General features: G+C 39.6%; 1 protein-coding gene across 2 annotated transcripts in view; it reads left to right on the top strand.

Annotated features, from left to right (window-relative positions):
• Positions 1-17,732, top strand: part of Ago3 (argonaute RISC catalytic component 3) — an 82,692-nt gene that overhangs the window by 43,145 nt on the left and 21,815 nt on the right. For both annotated transcript variants that reach the window (XM_090335237.1, XM_090335238.1), the window contains 7 exons: positions 2,094-2,181; positions 2,298-2,445; positions 3,991-4,110; positions 6,890-7,012; positions 7,884-8,017; positions 11,199-11,383; positions 16,411-16,570. In XM_090335237.1, the coding sequence (XP_090191363.1) occupies positions 2,094-2,181; positions 2,298-2,445; positions 3,991-4,110; positions 6,890-7,012; positions 7,884-8,017; positions 11,199-11,383; positions 16,411-16,570 (958 nt within the window). The remainder of the gene's footprint in view (positions 1-2,093; positions 2,182-2,297; positions 2,446-3,990; positions 4,111-6,889; positions 7,013-7,883; positions 8,018-11,198; positions 11,384-16,410; positions 16,571-17,732) is intronic.

Here is a 17,732-nt window from a genome sequence, read left to right as displayed (position 1 = left end):
AAAAAAAAAACTGTCTTCATTGCAGCTAATGTTTGCAAAGCCTTAGGTTTGTGTCCCAGCTCCACCTGAAAAAAAATGTCCTCAGACATTACCAAATGATTTCCAGAAGGGCAAAGTTGTTTCCTATTCGAGAACCATCCATTGTAGGAATAAAACCCCCTGTAGGGGGAGGAGTTTGGCCTACTGATAGAGTGCTTGCCTAGCATGCACAAAGCCCTAAATTGGATTCCTTAGTACCACATGTACTGGAAAAGCCAGAAGTAGTGCTGTGGCTCAACTGGTAGAGTGCTATCCTTGAGCTGAAGAGCTCAGAAACAGCACTCAGGCACAGAATTCAAGCCCCACTACTGGGGAGAAACTGAAGAAAAGGTTGCTATTGTCCAAAAAGAATTATACTTATTGCCTACCTTCTGAAGTGAAACAATACCTTAATAATAACAATAAAATATATATATGTGTGTGAGAGAGAAATTATATATATATTTAAAGAGTAATAACCGCAATTCCTATCTGGGAACTAAAACTCAGCCTCCATTTATTCCTTCTTAGACTTTCACCTTTTGGACTCTAGGTCATATTTTAGGAATAGAGATGATTTTTGTGGCCAGTAGGCCACAGCTCCAAAGCTATACTATCAATAAGGTAGCCACTAGCCAGGTGTTAACTATTCATATTTAAATTAGGTAAAATTAGCCAGAACCTGAAAAAAAAATAATTAAAAAAATAATAAAAATTTTAGTTACTCAGGTCTACTAGCCACATTTATGTACAGATGGAGAATACCTCAGAATCTTATCTTTGATAGTACCTAGGAAAACACAAAGCTCAAAGTTTCCTAATTTAAAAAAGGATCTGGCCAGCATGGTTGCTAACACCTGTAATCTTAGCTACTCAGGAGGCTGAGATCTGAGGATCAAGGTTCAAAGCCAGCCCGGGCACAAAAGGACCTGAGACTCTTAACTCCCGTTAACCTCTAGAAAAGGGGAAGTGGAACTTGGCTCAAGGGCACCCAAGCCCCATGACCCACCAAAAAAAAATTATTTTGGATTATTTGTTTTTTAATACTTTTTTTTAAAGGCTGTGTCACTATATTATACCTCCTAAAAATAGTTCCTTCCACTTTAGTTAGAAGGGCCATTTTTTTTTTCTTTCTTTTTTTTTTTTTGGCCAGTTGGGACTTGGACTCAGGGCCTGAGCACTGTCCTTGTACTTTCTCAAGGCTAGAGCTCTACCACTTGAGCCTCAGCACCACTTCTGGCTTTTTTTCTATGTATATGGTACCGAGGAATTGAACCTGGGTCTTCATGCATGCTAGGCAAGCACTCTACCATTAGACCAAACTCCCCGCCCGCCATTTTTTTTCTTTCAGCTTTATAAATCTTTGAAGGGCTTGTTGATTTTTATGAAATTCTCATTGTTACTAATTAGGAGATGGCTGAGCAAATACTTTGAATAAACTATCTTGAGAACTTCTGAAACTCTTCTTTTATTTGTCCTTTCCCCTCTTAACACAAACACATGAGTTTATTTTATTTTATTTGCCAGTCCTGTGGCTTGAACTCAGGGCCTGAACACTGTTCTTTAGAGCTCTACCACTTGAGACACAGCACCACTTCCAGCTTTCTTTTTTCTATGTATGTGGTACCAAGGAATCAAACCTGGGTCTTCATGTGTGCTAGGCAAGCCCTCTACCACTAGGCCATAGAGGGCATTGCTAATTTTATGATTTCATTTTTTTCATTTTTAATAAGAGGAGTTTGATAAGGTAAATAAAGGTTTGAAATAAGATCTAACACGATTGTAAGCATTATGGGCAATGTTATAACAAAATTCTTTGTTAATGTATTGCCAAAGTCATGGATTTTTCTTTTTATTCAGAATTCAATTTTTTTTTTAAATTTTTTATTGTAATTAGTAAAAGGGTTACATGATATTTGCCAGATAGAAGGTGCATTAATTCACATACATTGATACCCTTTCACATGTCTTGGTACCCATTACCCTCCCCCCCACCCCCCAGAATTCAATTTTTATATTATCGACCAGACTTTGTAAATGTAACTCATAATCTCCATTTTTCTTGTTGACAACAGGTCTGAAAGTTGAAGTGACTCATTGTGGAACAATGAGGCGGAAATACCGGGTTTGTAATGTAACAAGAAGGCCTGCCAGTCATCAAACGTAAGAAAAGCTGGTGTTTGTCCGAGCAATGGTGTGAAGCAGCTTGTGAGTTGGGTGTGTCTTGCTGGCTGATAGTGATGTGAGAGTTGTTCATGTCTGCTTTTCTTTCTTCCCAGCTTTCCATTACAGTTAGAAAATGGCCAAACTGTGGAGAGAACAGTAGCACAGTATTTCAGAGAAAAGTATACTCTTCAGCTGAAGTACCCACACCTTCCCTGTCTACAAGTGGGTCAGGAGCAGAAGCATACCTACCTACCACTAGAAGTAATGTATTTATGCTTATGGATCTCTCTCTGGTCATCACCACTTTAAGGATTTTTTTGTTTTTTGCCAGTCCTGGGGCTTGAACTCAGGGTCTGAGTACTGTACTTGGGCTTTTTTTTTTTCTCAAGGCCAGTGATCTGCCACTTGAGCCAGAGCACCACTTCCATCTTTTTTCTATGTATGTGGTACCGAGAAATCAAACCCGGACCTTCGTACATGGTAGACAAGCACTCTACCACTAGACCAAACTCCTGGCCCGCTACTTTGAAGATTTTTTGTGGCCAATAAATTTTTTTTTTGCCAGTCCTGGGCTTGCGCTCAGGGCCTGAGCACTGTCCTTGGACTTTCTCAAGGCTAGAGCTCTACCACTTGAGCCTCAGCACCACTTCTGGCTTTTTTTTTTTTTTTTTTTTTCTATATGTGGTACCGAGGAATCGAACCCGGGTCTTCATGCATGCTAGGCAAGCACTTTAACCACTAGGCCAAACTCCCAGCCCCAGTGGCCAATAATTTAAATCACAGTGTCACATTTATCTTGGGCCTGAACAGTCTTTTTTTTTTTTTTTTTTTTTGTCATGGGGCTTGAACTCAAGGCCTGGGCACTGGCCCCTGAGCATTATCACTCAGGGCTAGTAATCTTCCACTTGAACCACCATACCACTTCTGTTTTCTGGGGGTTAATTGGAGATGAGGGTGTCACAGACTTTCCTGCCCATGCTGGCTTCAAACCATGATCCTCATATTTCAGCTTCCTGAGTAGCTAGGATTACAGGTGTGAGCTATGACACCAGGCTTGAACTATTTTTAAAATGATCTACAATTTGTCATTTTAAATTTCCATTAAATGAAGCAATGCAAAACAAGTTCATCTATCATCCTAGTACTGTTAGCGTTCTGATATACTTCTTTGAATCTTTTCACTCTATGTACATTTTATCTAATTATAATCATACTGTAGAGTATGACATGACATAAAAAGAAGTTAAGTGAAGGGCTGGGAGTTTGGCCAAGTGGCAGAGTGCTTGCCTAGCATGCACGAAGACCTGGGTTCGATTCCTCGGTACCCCACATACATAGCAAAAAGCCAGAAGTGGTGCTGAGGTTCAGGTGGTAGAGCTCTAGCCTTGAGAAAGTCCAAGGACAGTGCTCAAGCCCTGAGCTCAAGCCCAGGACTGGCAAAAAAAAAAAAAAAAAAAAAAAAGAAGTTAAGTGAAATAGATGGGGTTTTTTGGGGTTTTTTTTTTGCCAATCCTGGGCTTGAGCTCAGGGCCTGAGCCCTGTCCTTGGACTTTCTCAAGGCTAGAGCTCTACCACTTGAGCCTCAGCACCACTTCTGGCTTTTTTCTATGCATGTGGTATCAAGGAATCGAACCTGGGTCTGCGTGCGTGCTAGACAAGCACTCTACCACTAGGCCAAACTCCTGGCCCCTAATCTTTTTATTTGAAACATAGTTCTCACAAAGTAGGAGCTAACAAAAAGATATATATATATATATATATATATATATATATATATATATCTTAAAACTTTCTTTTATTGTGTAGGTCTGTAACATTGTTGCTGGGCAAAGGTGTATCAAGAAGCTGACTGACAATCAGACATCTACTATGATCAAGGCAACAGCAAGATCTGCACCAGATAGGCAAGAAGAAATTAGCAGATTGGTTAGTACTTAACCCTAGAAATTGAATTTAAACATATTTGGGTGAGCTACTATCTTTACCATCTAATACCTTTTAGCATTTCATGGACTGTTAAAATGAAAAGAGATATTGGAATAATCTTGTGATGTTTAGGGTATAGGTAAACTATAGTTAGTCATGAAATGTCCTTCTGGGAAGTGGCACTGTGGCTCAAAGTGGTAGAACGCTGGCCTTGAGTTGAAGAGCTTAGGGACAGCACCCAAGCCCAGAGTTCAAGTACCACGACCAACAAAAAATAAGAAAAGAAAGTAGTCCTTCTAATTTAGCCCCTGACTCTTTCATTAGATCCAGGAAACTGACTCTGTTATAACTGATGTTTTAATTTAGTTAATTAGAAAATCCACCTAAAAGAAGACAGAAAAGATGTTATGATATTGTAACTAGAATTACTGGAAATCTTAGCAATCAGTCTAGGATTCCTTAACTCTTGGTTAGATTGACAGCTATGCAGTCTAAATAATGAAATGAAGGGCAACTTCACTAAGGGAAGAGAAGAGAGAAATTACCAGTATTACACTTAATAAAATGAAAGTTAAGAAAGTTAACATTTCACAGTGTATATCTCATAACATTATGTTGTGCCAAATAAAATTATGCAATGTTATCTGTCCATTTAAAAAATAAAGACATAAAACTAATAGATTTAAAAACGAAACAACCTCATGAAAAGAAAAAATATATGGAAATATGAGTATTGCACAACCCGAAATCTTTGAGAAGCAATTTTAAAGATTATTGGAAAAGGGTTACAGAACTGACTTCATTTTGTAAGCCAATTACAAAAAAAAAGGCTTTTTTCTTTTTCTTATCATTTTGGAAAGGAAGGGAGGTTATTACATAATTAGGAAAATACAGCTGGTTCTCATTCTTGATGTTTCTCTGATTCTACTATAATGTTGTTACAGCTGTCCCAAAACCTTTAATAGATAAAGATAACTCCATAATGCTTAACTAGAAGTTCTAACTCACGGCTAAACTGTTTAGAAAAGCAATATTTTTATAGTAGCTAAAATAATTGGAGAAGTGAGAGAGGAGATAAGGGGATATAATAAGATGGACCTATTCAAAGTACACTGTGCATTTACAGAATAAAAATGTTTCTATGCTCATGGGGGAAAAAGTAAAAAATTGTAAGCTTTGAGCCAAGCATGCTGGTGCATACTGTAAATCCCAGCACTTAGAGGGCTGAGGAAGGAGGATTTCAACTTGAACACAAACCTGAGCTACATAGGGTGACCCTGTTTCAAAAAACAAAAACAGATTTTGGAGTGTAGGTGTGATCCCTAGGTTTGAATACTTTCTACTTATTGTTACTTATACCTTGTTACGTGTATAGCATCTAGTCATTTGCTTTACTAAGTCATTTAATTTTACTGAGCTTTACAGATTATATAAGGCCTATTTTTCTTTTGTTTCAGTAGTACTGGGTTTGAACTCCAAGGCTTGTGCTTACTAAGCCAGAGCTTTACTGTTTGAGCCAGCTCTTTTGCTCTTATTTTTGAGACTGGTTCTTGTTTTTTTGCCCTAGCTGGCCTGGACAAAAATCATCCTATTTAATATCATCTTACCATAGCTGCAATGATAGTCATATACCACTTCATTCAGCTTTTTATTTTGAGATGGTAGTTTCACAAAATTTTCCCTTGCTGGCCCTAGAATCTTGTGCCTCCCAATGTTTATTTGTTAAGATGAAGTTTCATAAACTTTTTTCCTGGAATGGCCTCAAACCACAAACCTCCTGATCTCTTTTTCCCCTGAGTAGCTGGTATTACATATATGATCTACCAGCACCCAGCTCAAGTCCTACTTTTGTGGTATATGACAATGTGAAAATAGTTAAACATTTAAACCAAACATGTCTTGGTAGTTGTTATATATTATAATCTTACCACAGAGATACACTAAGACATCTAACAGATGAATGAAAGGCTAGACTATAAAAGAACAATATCTCTAGAAAATTTTTCCTGCTTATTATGAGGAAAGTCCTATTTACAAATTTAAATTATGTAGTTTCTAATGGGCTGTACACAGCCTTGATACCCTACTCTTTGTAGTCTCATTTGACCTTCACCCCGAGAGCAGGTAAATGTATTTTGAAAACAGCTATCATAGTACACTAACATGGAAGATCCAACACTAAAATATAATCATTTTATTTACAATGTGATACTATTTATCTGAAAATACTGGAGTAAATTTTATATAAATTGTAAGTAAATGCCTTGTAATGTTTTCTATCAAGCTTGCATAAAATTGGTAGTAAATGTCTGGATTCTCCATAATCAAAGGTTCTTTTTTTTCCCCTCCCCCCGCCCTGTGGAACTGGGGATTGAACCCAGGGCCTTGTGAATACTAGACAAGCACTCTACCATTGATCTACATCCCGCCCAGTCAGAGGGTCTTAACCTTTTTTAGGTGAGGTATTTCTCTCTCTCTCTTTCTCTCTCAAAACATATGTTTAATCATTTTAAAATATCATTTTCATCGACCAAAAATAATTTATTTTTTTCAACCCAGCATATTTAAATTTTGCATAAAATAGCAGGGTGTTCACCTCCTCCAGTCCATTCATGACGCATAATTTCTCAGGCTAATATTCTCTGCTCTATTATTTGAGCACCATTGAATAGAACTATTATAAAACATACGGTTGACATGGTCGAACAAATAGGTTCTAAAGTAAAGCAGAAGATCTAGGAGAATTTTTTAGAGTAACTGTAAACTTTTCTGTTGTTAGGTACGGAGTGCAAATTATGAAACAGACCCATTTGTTCAGGAGTTCCAATTTAAAGTTCGGGATGAAATGGCGCATGTAACTGGACGCGTACTTCCAGCTCCTATGCTCCAGTATGGAGGACGGGTAAAGCCTTTTGATGTTTACTCCTGCACCTGTAGTTCACTGATTATGGAAGGGCATCCTAAGTAAGTCTGAATTTAGACCTTTTTTTTTTGTGTGCCATTACTGGGGCTTGAACTCAGGGCCTAGTACTCTTCCTAAGCTCTCTCACTTGAGCCACAGCTCTACTTCCAGGTTTTTTTTTTGGTAATTTATTGGAGATAAGAGTCTTACAGATCTCGCTGCCTAAGTTGGATCTGCAGTCCTCAGATCTCAGGCTCTTGAGTACTAGAATTATAAGCATTAGCCACTGGTACCTGGCTATTTGTTCTAACAATATACTTTAGTTTTTAACAAGGCATCTTTGCTTTTACGTTAATAGAATTTTGGGGTGTTTTGTTTTTGGTTTTTGCCAGTCCTGGGCCTTGAGCTCAGGGCCTGGGCACTGGAATCAAACCCAGTGCTTCATGAATGCTAGGCCAGCATTTACCACTAGGCCACACTCCTGGGCCCTGTGAATTTGGGGGTTTAATGATAAAAGTTAAAATCCAGCCAGGCACCATGGCTCACACCTGATCTTAGGATCTCAGTTCAAAGCTAGCCTGGCCATGAAAGTCCATGAAAGTCTTGTATCCAATTAGCCACTAGAAAACTGAAAATGGCACTGTGACTCTGTTGTAGAGCACTAGCCTTGATCTGAAGAGCCAAGGGACAGTGCCCAGGCCCTGAGTTCGAGTCCCTCAACCGACAAAAGAATATAAAATTGATTCAGCCGGTTCCATATACAATATGAGAAATATACATTTAGCAATTTGAAATACTTATTTTCAGCTCATTGAAATAAACTGTTAAACTTTTCCTCTTTTTTTCCATGTTATTCTTCTTTCTCCCACAGAATCGAACAGTAGCAACACCAAGCCATGGAGTATGGGACATGCGAGGAAAACAATTCCATACAGGAGTAGAAATCAAGATGTGGGCAATAGCTTGTTTTGCCACTCAGAGGCAGTGCAGAGAAGAAATATTGAAGTAAGACACGCCATTCCTTTGGTTTGTGGACATTTTTTATGTTTAGATTTTTGTTCTTTAGTGGCAGTGAAGATGAATCCAGGGCCTTGAACAAGCACTCTGTCATTGAGATCTATCCTAGCTCTGTGTTCAGATCTTAAATTATCTGCCATATTTTAACATGGAATATATTTAATCATTGAATCTTTAAAAATGTTTCTCCAAGCCAGGCAGAGTGGCTCATGCCTGTAATCATAGCTACTCAGGAGGCTGAGATCTGAGAATCAGGTTCAAAGCCAGCCCAGGCACTAAAGAACATGAAACTCTTATTTCCAATTAATCACTAGAAAACAGGAAGTGGGGATGTGGCTCAAGGGGTAAGGCAGTAACCTTGAACTGAAGAGCTCAGGGACAGCATTGTAGGCCCCAGAGTTCAAGCCCCATGAACCACCAAAAAATAATAATAATAAGTTTTTTCATCCAACTGGACGAATTTGTGGGCACCTATAATCCCAGCTACTTGTAAGGCTGAAGCAGGAAGATATCAAAGTTCAGGGCCACCCAGACAACTTAGCAAGACCCTGTCTGAAAAATAAAAATACAGGCTGGGAATGTGTCTTAGTGGTAGAGTACTTGCCTAGAATGCATGAAACCCTGGGTTCCATTCCTCAGTACTACATAATCAGAAAAAGCCAGAAGTGGTATTGTGGCTCAAATGGTAGAGTGCTAACCTTGAGCTGAAGAAGATCAGGGACAGTACCCAAGCCCTGAATTCAAGCCCCAGGACTGGCCAAAATAAATAAATTGTAAAAATACTAGCTAGGCACCACCGGCGCTTGTGTATAATCCTAGCTACTTAGGAGGCTGAGATCTGAGGATCATGGTTCAAAGCCAGCCCAGGCAGAAAGGTCCAGGTGAGACTCTTATCTCCAATTAGCCACTAAAAACAGGAAATGGAACTGTAATTCAAAGTTGTAGAGTTCTAGCCTTCAGCAGAATTGCTCAGGGACAGTGCCCAGGCCCTCAGTTAAATTCCCACAATTGACAAAAAAATAAAAATTAAATTAAAATACTTTAAGAAATGCTCAGTATTCTAGCTGAATGATTCTGGTTAATTACCCCCCCCCTTTTTTTTTGCCAGTCTTGGGGTTTGAACTCAGGGCCTGGGCACTATCCTTGGACATTTTTTGCTTAAGGCTAGTGCTCTGCCACTTGAGTGACAGCGCCACTTCCTGCTTTTTCTGTGTATGTAGTACTGAGGAATCAAACCCAGAGCTTGGTGCATACTAGGCAAGCACTCTACTACTAGGCTATGCTCCCAGCCCAGTCCCCTGTACTTTTAAGAGAAACTTTTGTCTTAGCAGAACCATTGATTCATCTTTCTAGACACTAATGACTAGCTTTATAGTATACAGCAACATTGTCTTTTTTCCCCCAATGGTACTAGAGATTTAACTCAGGTAGTAGAGATTTAACTAACTACCTCTTGAGCAAGACTCTACCCCAACACTTTTTGCTTTAGTTAATTTTCTTCTTTTTTTTTGTCAGTCCAGGAGCATGAACTCAGGGCCTGAGCACTGTCCTTGGACTTTCTCAAGGCTAGAGCTCTACCACTTGAGCCACAGAACTACTTCCAGCTTTCTCTATATATGTGGTGCCAAGGAATCAAACCCAGGTCTTCGTGCATGCTAGGCAAGCAGTTTAACCACTAGGCCAAACTCCTGACCCCAATTTTCATTTTCAAATAGACTCATAATTTTTTTTCTAGACCAGACTGGACTATGATACTCTTATTTATGCTTCTCACAACTGGAATGCCAGGGCCTAGATTCATTAGTTTTCTTCATCCATTCACCAGCTGATGGGCACTGATTCTGATTTCCCATCTTGACTATTGTAAACAGTGCTTCAATGAGTATGAGGGTCTCCCTCTTGTAGGTTGACTTTACTCTACTTTAGGACATATACCTGAACGTGGCATTACAGGATCATTTGGTAGGTCTGTCTTTAGAGTATTTTTGAAACCTCCATACTGATTTCCATAGTAGTTATACTAGTTTATGTAGTATAAGAATTCCTTTTCTTGGCGCTGGGAGTTTGGCCTAGTGGTAGAGTACTTGCCTTGCATGCCCAAAGACCCGGGTTCGATTCCTCGGTACCACATACCTAGAAAAAAGCTGGAAGTGGTGCTGAGGCTCAAGTGATAGAGCTCTAGCCTTGAGAAAAGTCCAAGGTCAGTGCTCAGGCCCTAAGCTGAAGCCCAGGACTGACCAAAAAAAAAAAAAAAATTCCTTTTCTTGCTGGACTCTAGGGGCTCATGCCTATAAGCCTAGCTACTGAGGAGACTGAGAGCTAAGGTCGAGGTTCAAAGCCATTCTGGCACGAAAGTCTGCGACTCTTATCTCCAATTAACCACCAGAAAACTGGAAATGATGCTGTGGCTCAAGTGGAAAAGTGGTATCCTTGAGCTGTAGAGCTCAGGGACAGCGCCCTGACTCAGAGGTCAAGCTCTGCAACCAGGAAAAACGAATTTCTTTTCTCTCCGTCCTTACTAGCAGTTGATATGTTTTTCTGATTGCCATTCTTGACTGAAATTAGATTAGAATTTCATTGATGAATGTTTTCATTAGCTATAATTTGAGAACTATCTAGTTTGTTTGCCTATTAATTGGATTATTTGTTCTATTGGTATTTTATTTTTCAGTTCTTTGAGTATTTGGGGTATTAAACTTGTTTTTGTTTTGGTTTTGGTTTGGTTTGTTTTTTGTGGGTCATGGGGTTGAACTCGGCCTGGGCAGGCGCTGTCTCTGAGCTCTTCAGCTCAAGGCTACCACCCTACCCTTGAGCCAAGCCCTACTTCCCATTTTATAGAGGTTAATTGGAGATAAAAGTCTCAAGTCCTTTTCTGACAGGTCTTGGCATTGAACCTTGATCCTCAGATCTCAGCCTCCTGAGTAGCTAGGATTACAGGCGTGAGCCACCTTGCAGATTGTATTAAACTGTTGAATAGGTGGATAGCATTTTCTCCTGCTGTGTGGGTTGTCCCTTGATTCTGATCATTGTTTCCGCCCATTAGTCAGTTCTTGTCTTTATTTCCTGAGCAATTGAACCTTATATATTCAGAAAATAATTACCTATCCCCCTTTCTTCCAGTGTTATCTCTATGTTTTCATGTAGTAGTTTTAGTGGTTTTTCCTTGTAGGGGCTTCACGGACCAACTACGTAAAATTTCCAAGGATGCAGGGATGCCCATCCAGGGTCAGCCTTGTTTCTGCAAATATGCGCAGGGAGCAGACAGCGTGGAGCCCATGTTCCGGCATCTCAAGAATACCTACTCAGGGCTACAGCTCATTATTGTCATTCTGCCAGGGAAGACGCCAGTGTATGGTAAGCATGTCTTCAAACAGCATTTTTCAGAGATGAATATACAACTTAGTGTTAGGGTATTTGCCTAGCATGTTCAAGAGCCCTGGATTCAATCTCCAGCACTATAAATATATATAGGGCCGGGAGTCACCTAGCATACATAAAGCCCTGGGTTCAATTCCCTGTTACCACATGCACAGAAAAAAACCAGTTCAACTGTGGCTCAAGTGGCAGAGCACTAGCCTTAAGCAAAAAATGTCCAAGGAGCTAGGCATGGTGGCTCACACCTGTAATCCCAGCTGCTTAGGAGGCTGAGATCTGAGGATCCTGGTTTAAAGCCAACCTGGGCACTAAAGAACACGAGACTCTTATCTCCAACTAGAAAATGGGAAATCGGTCTGGTTCAGGGGTAGGGCAGTAGCCTTCAGCTGAAGAGTTCAGGGCCAATGCCCAGACTCAGGGTTAGGTTTGTAGCCTTAAGCTGAAGAGCTCTGGGACAGCATCCAGGCCCAGAGTCCAAGTCCCACAAGGGATCACAAAAAAATTATACAGATAGATAGATAGATATGTGCATATATACACATGTATGTATAGGTATTGAATTTTGGATTTCACATTCTAAAGTTTTCAAGTACTAAAACATTTTATGCTGTTATTTCAAACTGTGTATTGTTAATTTTAGATAAACTTATAAGATAAATAGTTCAAAAAAGGACCTTTCAAAATTCAAAAAAGAGGAGAGTTTTAGTAGCTAAAACAGATATCAGAAGACAGTGGTTAAAAGTTATTAATAAAAATGGTGTTAACTTGAGTATCCATATAATGTAGCAGGTTAAAAGCACAGAGCTGGAGTTAACCTGTGTGGCTCAGTATCAGGTATAGCCCAGTGTGCGCAGTGTGTGGTGCATCTGAATAAACTAACCATACTAAGCTATACTTTTCTATGGAACTAATAATTTCTAACCTATATAATGATTGGAAACAAAAATATTTTGAGATAGTAAATTAAATATAAATCATTGAATGTTGGGAAAACATAAAGAAAATATAACTTTCAAAAAGCTGTATGGAATAAAATAAAATTTTCTACAGTGGTAGAAAGGGTCTGAGAATTTAACTTAGATCACTTGCCTTGCATGCACAAGACCACAGGCCAGTTTCCAACGTCATATATGCATACTCACACATACATACACACATGATTAAAAAAAATCACAAAGAAAATTGTTAGATTTGACCTGTGATTTTTTTCCCCCCTGTATTGGGGATTGAACACGGGCCCTTGCTTGCTAGGGAAATTGAGTGATGCCTCTAGCCCCTCTCTGCTTTAATACTGGACCTGGCTTAAACTCAGGGCCTGGGGCTGTACTTGTGATTTTTTGCTCAAAGCTAGTGCTCTACCACTTGAGTCCAAGCTCCTTCTTTTTGTGTGTGGTTAATTAGAGATAAGTCTTCTGCATTTTCCTATCTGAGCTGGCTTTGAACTATGATCCTCAAATTTCAGCCTCCTGAGTAAGTAGAAGTACAGGCATGAGTCACTGGCACCTAGTTTGTTTTGATTATTTTCAAGGTGAGAATTCAATTTATGCCTAGACTAGCCTGGGTTGTGAGCTTATCTAAGCTCCTCCATGTCACTATGGATAACAGGCATGCATGTGCCATTAAGCCTAATCATTGTGCTTCCCCGGCACATGGGTAACAACAGGTATGTGCCACTATTCTGAGCTCTTGGTTGAGATGGAGTCTTTCAAACTTCTTTTTGCCCAAGCTGTCCATGAACCATAATCCCCTTATTACCTTCCCAGTAGCTAGGATTCCTTTTTGGTTGGAGGTGTGTGTGTGTGTGTGTGTGTGTGTGTGTGTGTGTGTGTGTGTGTGTGTGTGTGTGTGTGTGTGTGTGTGTGTGTGTGTGTGTGTGTACGTGTACGCATGCACGCGCATGGGTGCATGCGTGCAATACTTGAAATTAAACCCATGACCTCACCCCTCCCATTTGCTAAGTGCTCTATAACTTATACCATAGCGTAATCTTAAATTTTTTGTATGTTACAAATGTACTAAAGGACCAGAAACCGGTGGCTTATACCTGTAATCCTAGCTACTCAGGATCTAAGGGTTTAAGGATCTGAGGATCTCAGTTAGAAGCCAGCTGGGCAGGAAAGTCCCTGTGAGTCTCTTATCTTCAATTAACCACTCAAAAACCCAAAAGTGGCACTGTGGTTCAGGTGGTAGAGTGCTAGCCTTGAACACAAAGAGGCTCACAGATAGTGTCTAGGTCCTAAGTTCAAGCCCCACAACTGACAAGAACAAGCAAGCAAATGTATTAAAGGTAAAACAATAGCATATCAAAATACTTCTGGCACATGAGACCAATAAATACTAGACTATCATTTAAAATACTCAGATTATTTCAATAACAAAAAATTCTACGCTTTTACAATAATGAAAGAATATGAAGAAAGGCAATTGAATATATGAGAATTTTGTTTTCATCAGTAAAATAAATAAAAATTAGTTACTAAGGTAGTAAATATTTAATTACAATTTTTTTAATGCTGAGTATATCATTAAGTACTTTGCTGATAGAATTCAAATTGATAATATCCATTCCACTGAAAACACATACTTTTTTTCTTTTTCTGCCGGTCATGAAGCGTTAACTCAGGGCCTGGGAACTGTCCCTGAGCCTCTCTGTGCTCAAGACTAGCATTCTACCATTTGAGCCACAGCACCACTTCCAGCTTCTTTTGTTTATATGGTGCTGAGGAGTGCAGAGTGCTGGCCTAGCATGCATAAAACCCTGGGTACAATTCCTTAGTGCCACATAGAAAAAGCTGTGGAAGTGGAGCTGCGGCTCAAGTGGTAGAGCACTAGCCTTGCGAAAGCTTAATGACAGTGTTCAGGCCCTGAGTTCAAGTCCCAGGACTGCCAAAAAAAAATTATCACCACCTTATACAACTGTTTGAAATGCAAAATAAAATTAAAGTTAAAAATATTCTTGAGCAGGCCAGGAGTTTGACCTATTGGTAGAGTGCTTGCCTAGCATGCAAGAAGACCCGGGTTTGATTCCTCAGTACTACATACATAAAAAAGAAAAAGCCAGAATTGGTGCTGTAGCTCAAGAGGCAAAGCACACTAGCCTTGAGGACAAAAAGCCCAACGACAGTGCTCAGGCCCTGGCTCAAGCCCCAGGACTGGCAAAAAGAGAAAAAAAGAAAAAAATATTCTTGAGCTGGCACAGTGGCTCACACCTGTTATCCTAGCCTCTTAGAAGACTGAGATCTGAGGACTGCAGTACAGAGCCAACCCGGGCACAAAAGTCTATGACACTCTTATCGCCAATTGACCACCAGAAAACTGAAAGTGGCCCTGTAGCTCAAAGTAGTAGAGTGGTGACCTTGAGCTAAAGACCTCAGGGACAGTGCCCAGGCCCAGAGACCAACAAAAAATAAAGAAAAAGAAAACTGCTAAAATGGTTGAGAATGGTTGAGGTAGAGTGTTTGCCTAGCATGTATGAAACCCTTGGTTTGATCCCTCAATGGCACATAAACAGAAAGGCCAAAGTGAAGGAATGGATAAGTCTGATCAAAATACACTGTACGCATATGTGAACATGTCAAAATGAAACCCCTTTGTCAAGTTATTATTGTGATAATACTTTTGCCAGTCATGGGGCTTCAGCTCATGACTGGGCACTGTTGCTGAGCTTTTTTGCTTAACACTAGCACTCTACCACCTGAGTACAACTCCATTTCTGCTTTTCTGGTGATTAATTGGAGGTAAGATTCTCACAAGGAGTTTTCTGCCTGTGCTGGCTTCAAACCACAACCCTCAGATCTCAGCCTTCTTAGTAGCTAGGATTACAGATGTGATCGTGCCTAATTTTATACACACACACACACACACACACACACACACACACACACATAAATTTGTTGTTGTTGTTTTTGCCAATACTGGGCTTGAGCTCAGGGCCTAAGCACTGTCCCTGGACTTTCTACCACTTGAGCCTCAGCACCACTTCCGGCTTTTTTCTGTGTATGTGGTACCGAGGAATTGAACCGGGTCTTCATCCATGCTAGGCAAGCACTCTACCACTAGGCTAAATTCCCAGTCCCTAATTATATTTTTTTTATGATGAAGGAAGAAACAGCTGCTTAAGTCATAATTATGACAGATTACCGTAAACAAGACAGATTATGAGCAGAAGAGCAGGATGCTAATTCATGCAGTGCACATCACACAGCAAAGGAGTCAAGGCAGGAGCTTAGGAGTCTGCTTATATAGTATATATAACATTAAACAGTTTTGGAGGGGTTTTTTTGCCAGTCCTGGGACTTAAACTCGGGGCCTGAGCACTGTTCTTGGGCTTTTTCAAGGCTAGAGTTCTACCACGTGAGCCATAACACCACTTCCAGCTTTTTCTACATATGTGGTACCAAGGAATCGAACCTGGGTCTTCATGCATGCTAGGCAAGCACTCTACCACTAGGCCAAACTCCTGGCCCTGAACAAAAAGTTTTAGAGAAGTGACCAAGCCAAAAACAATGGGGAAAGCAGTCCCAGGATTCAGGGTGAGAAACTGGGAAGGTAAGAATATGATAAATATTAATGTTTGCTCAGATACCTTTGGAGCCTTTTCTGAGCTGATATGTATTATAAAGGAAAATTTACAGCCTGTCTCTAGGCTAGAAAAGTGAGGCAGGATAGAATGATAATTTATCTTTATAAATCTGTGTCTTTTATATGAGAAAGAAAGCAGTTCCTCTGTGTCTCATTTGTCTTTATTTCAAGAATCCATCTTGTGCATGTACTTGTTTTCTTCCATGGTAAAAACATAACTTTTAATACAGAGATTAAAAAATTATCACTAAGTAATTAATCTAATTTTCAAGCCAATACCTTTTAAGTTTTTATAGCTTTGTTTTAGTATTGGTGTCACTTGCGGCATCCTGTGTTACAGTGTATTTCAAGTGGGATGCATATTGATTTTATGTCCTGTAAGTTTGATTGTTTCCTGACTAGGGGTACTTGTGTTTGTTCCATAGCGGAAGTAAAACGTGTAGGAGATACCCTTTTGGGTATGGCTACACAGTGTGTGCAAGTCAAGAATGTGATAAAGACATCGCCTCAAACTCTCTCAAATTTGTGCCTAAAGATAAATGTTAAACTTGGAGGAATCAATAATATTCTTGTGCCTCATCAAAGGTAAGCTTAATCACTTAGGGACTTACTACTTTCATCTTTATTTTTCCACATATGGCAGTATGTTGCTGTCATGAGCTCTGTGTTAGAGGCAACCTCAGTGGCTCTTGCCATAAGATGTGTGGACACCTGGGCCCACAAAAACTAAAATTTGAAATGGCAAGGTTAAGTTATTCTCCTGTAAATCCTCTCACTCTACCAATTTTCATTCCTCTTACCTAGCCAGAAAGCCTCATTCTTTATGCTTCTTTTATTTGGTAGTCATTAAGCTGTTTCATGAGGCTACATACCTACTGGGAATTAACGTGGAAAGTAGAGACTGGCTATAAGGCAATGTGGCTAATCAATCAACTTTTTTTTCTTTTTGGCAATAGTGAGGTTTGAACTCAGAGTTTTACACTTGCTCTTTAGTTGCTATACCACTTGAGCCACACCCTTAGCTTTTCACTTAGAGTTTTGAAATAGTATAGTGTCTTGATTCTTGCCTAAGTTTTCCTGGACTACAAACCTCCTACTTATAATTTCTGCTGTAGCAGGCATTTTTTTCTTTTTTTTTTATCTCACTTTATTTATTTTTATTATAATTATAGAGCGGTCACAGTTACATTTGCCAGACAGAGGGTACATCACTTCTCACACATTGATAACCCTTCTCATGTTTTGGTCCCCATTTCTTTCCCCACACCCCTCCCAATCATCTTGTTTTCCCCCTTCCTTTTCCTATTTCAAATAAACAAATGAATGTACAATATACCAGGTAACAAGGTCAAATACTGTAACAATATGAGATTAACCAAAGGGCAACAAAAAAGAAGAGAAATAACATAGTTCATTAAGAACAACAGTCACATAATACAAAGCTCTTGTTTCCACATCCTGAAGATCCTTTCATTTAGCCTCATCCTATGTGGCCATTGAGCTATTGTAGTCCTCTGCTACGAGAGTCCTAGGTTTGTACTCATTATTACAAATAAGGGAAACCTATGTTCCTTTGGGTCTGGCTTACTTCACATAATATGATTTTTTCCAAGTCTTTCCATTTCCTTACAAATGGGGTGATGTCATTCTTTCTGATGGCAGCATAGAATTCCATTGTGTATAATACCACATCTTCATGATCCAATCATCCACTTAGGGGCATCTGGGTTGGTTCCATATCTTGGTA

Source organism: Megascapheus bottae, chromosome 6 (assembly GCF_031878675.1).
Source record: "Megascapheus bottae isolate mThoBot1 chromosome 6, mThoBot2.hap1, whole genome shotgun sequence".
NCBI classification, from domain to species: domain Eukaryota; kingdom Metazoa; phylum Chordata; class Mammalia; order Rodentia; family Geomyidae; genus Megascapheus; species Megascapheus bottae.
The sequence above is the reverse complement of the archived record's forward strand: the minus strand, read 5'-3'. Positions and strand labels throughout refer to the sequence as shown.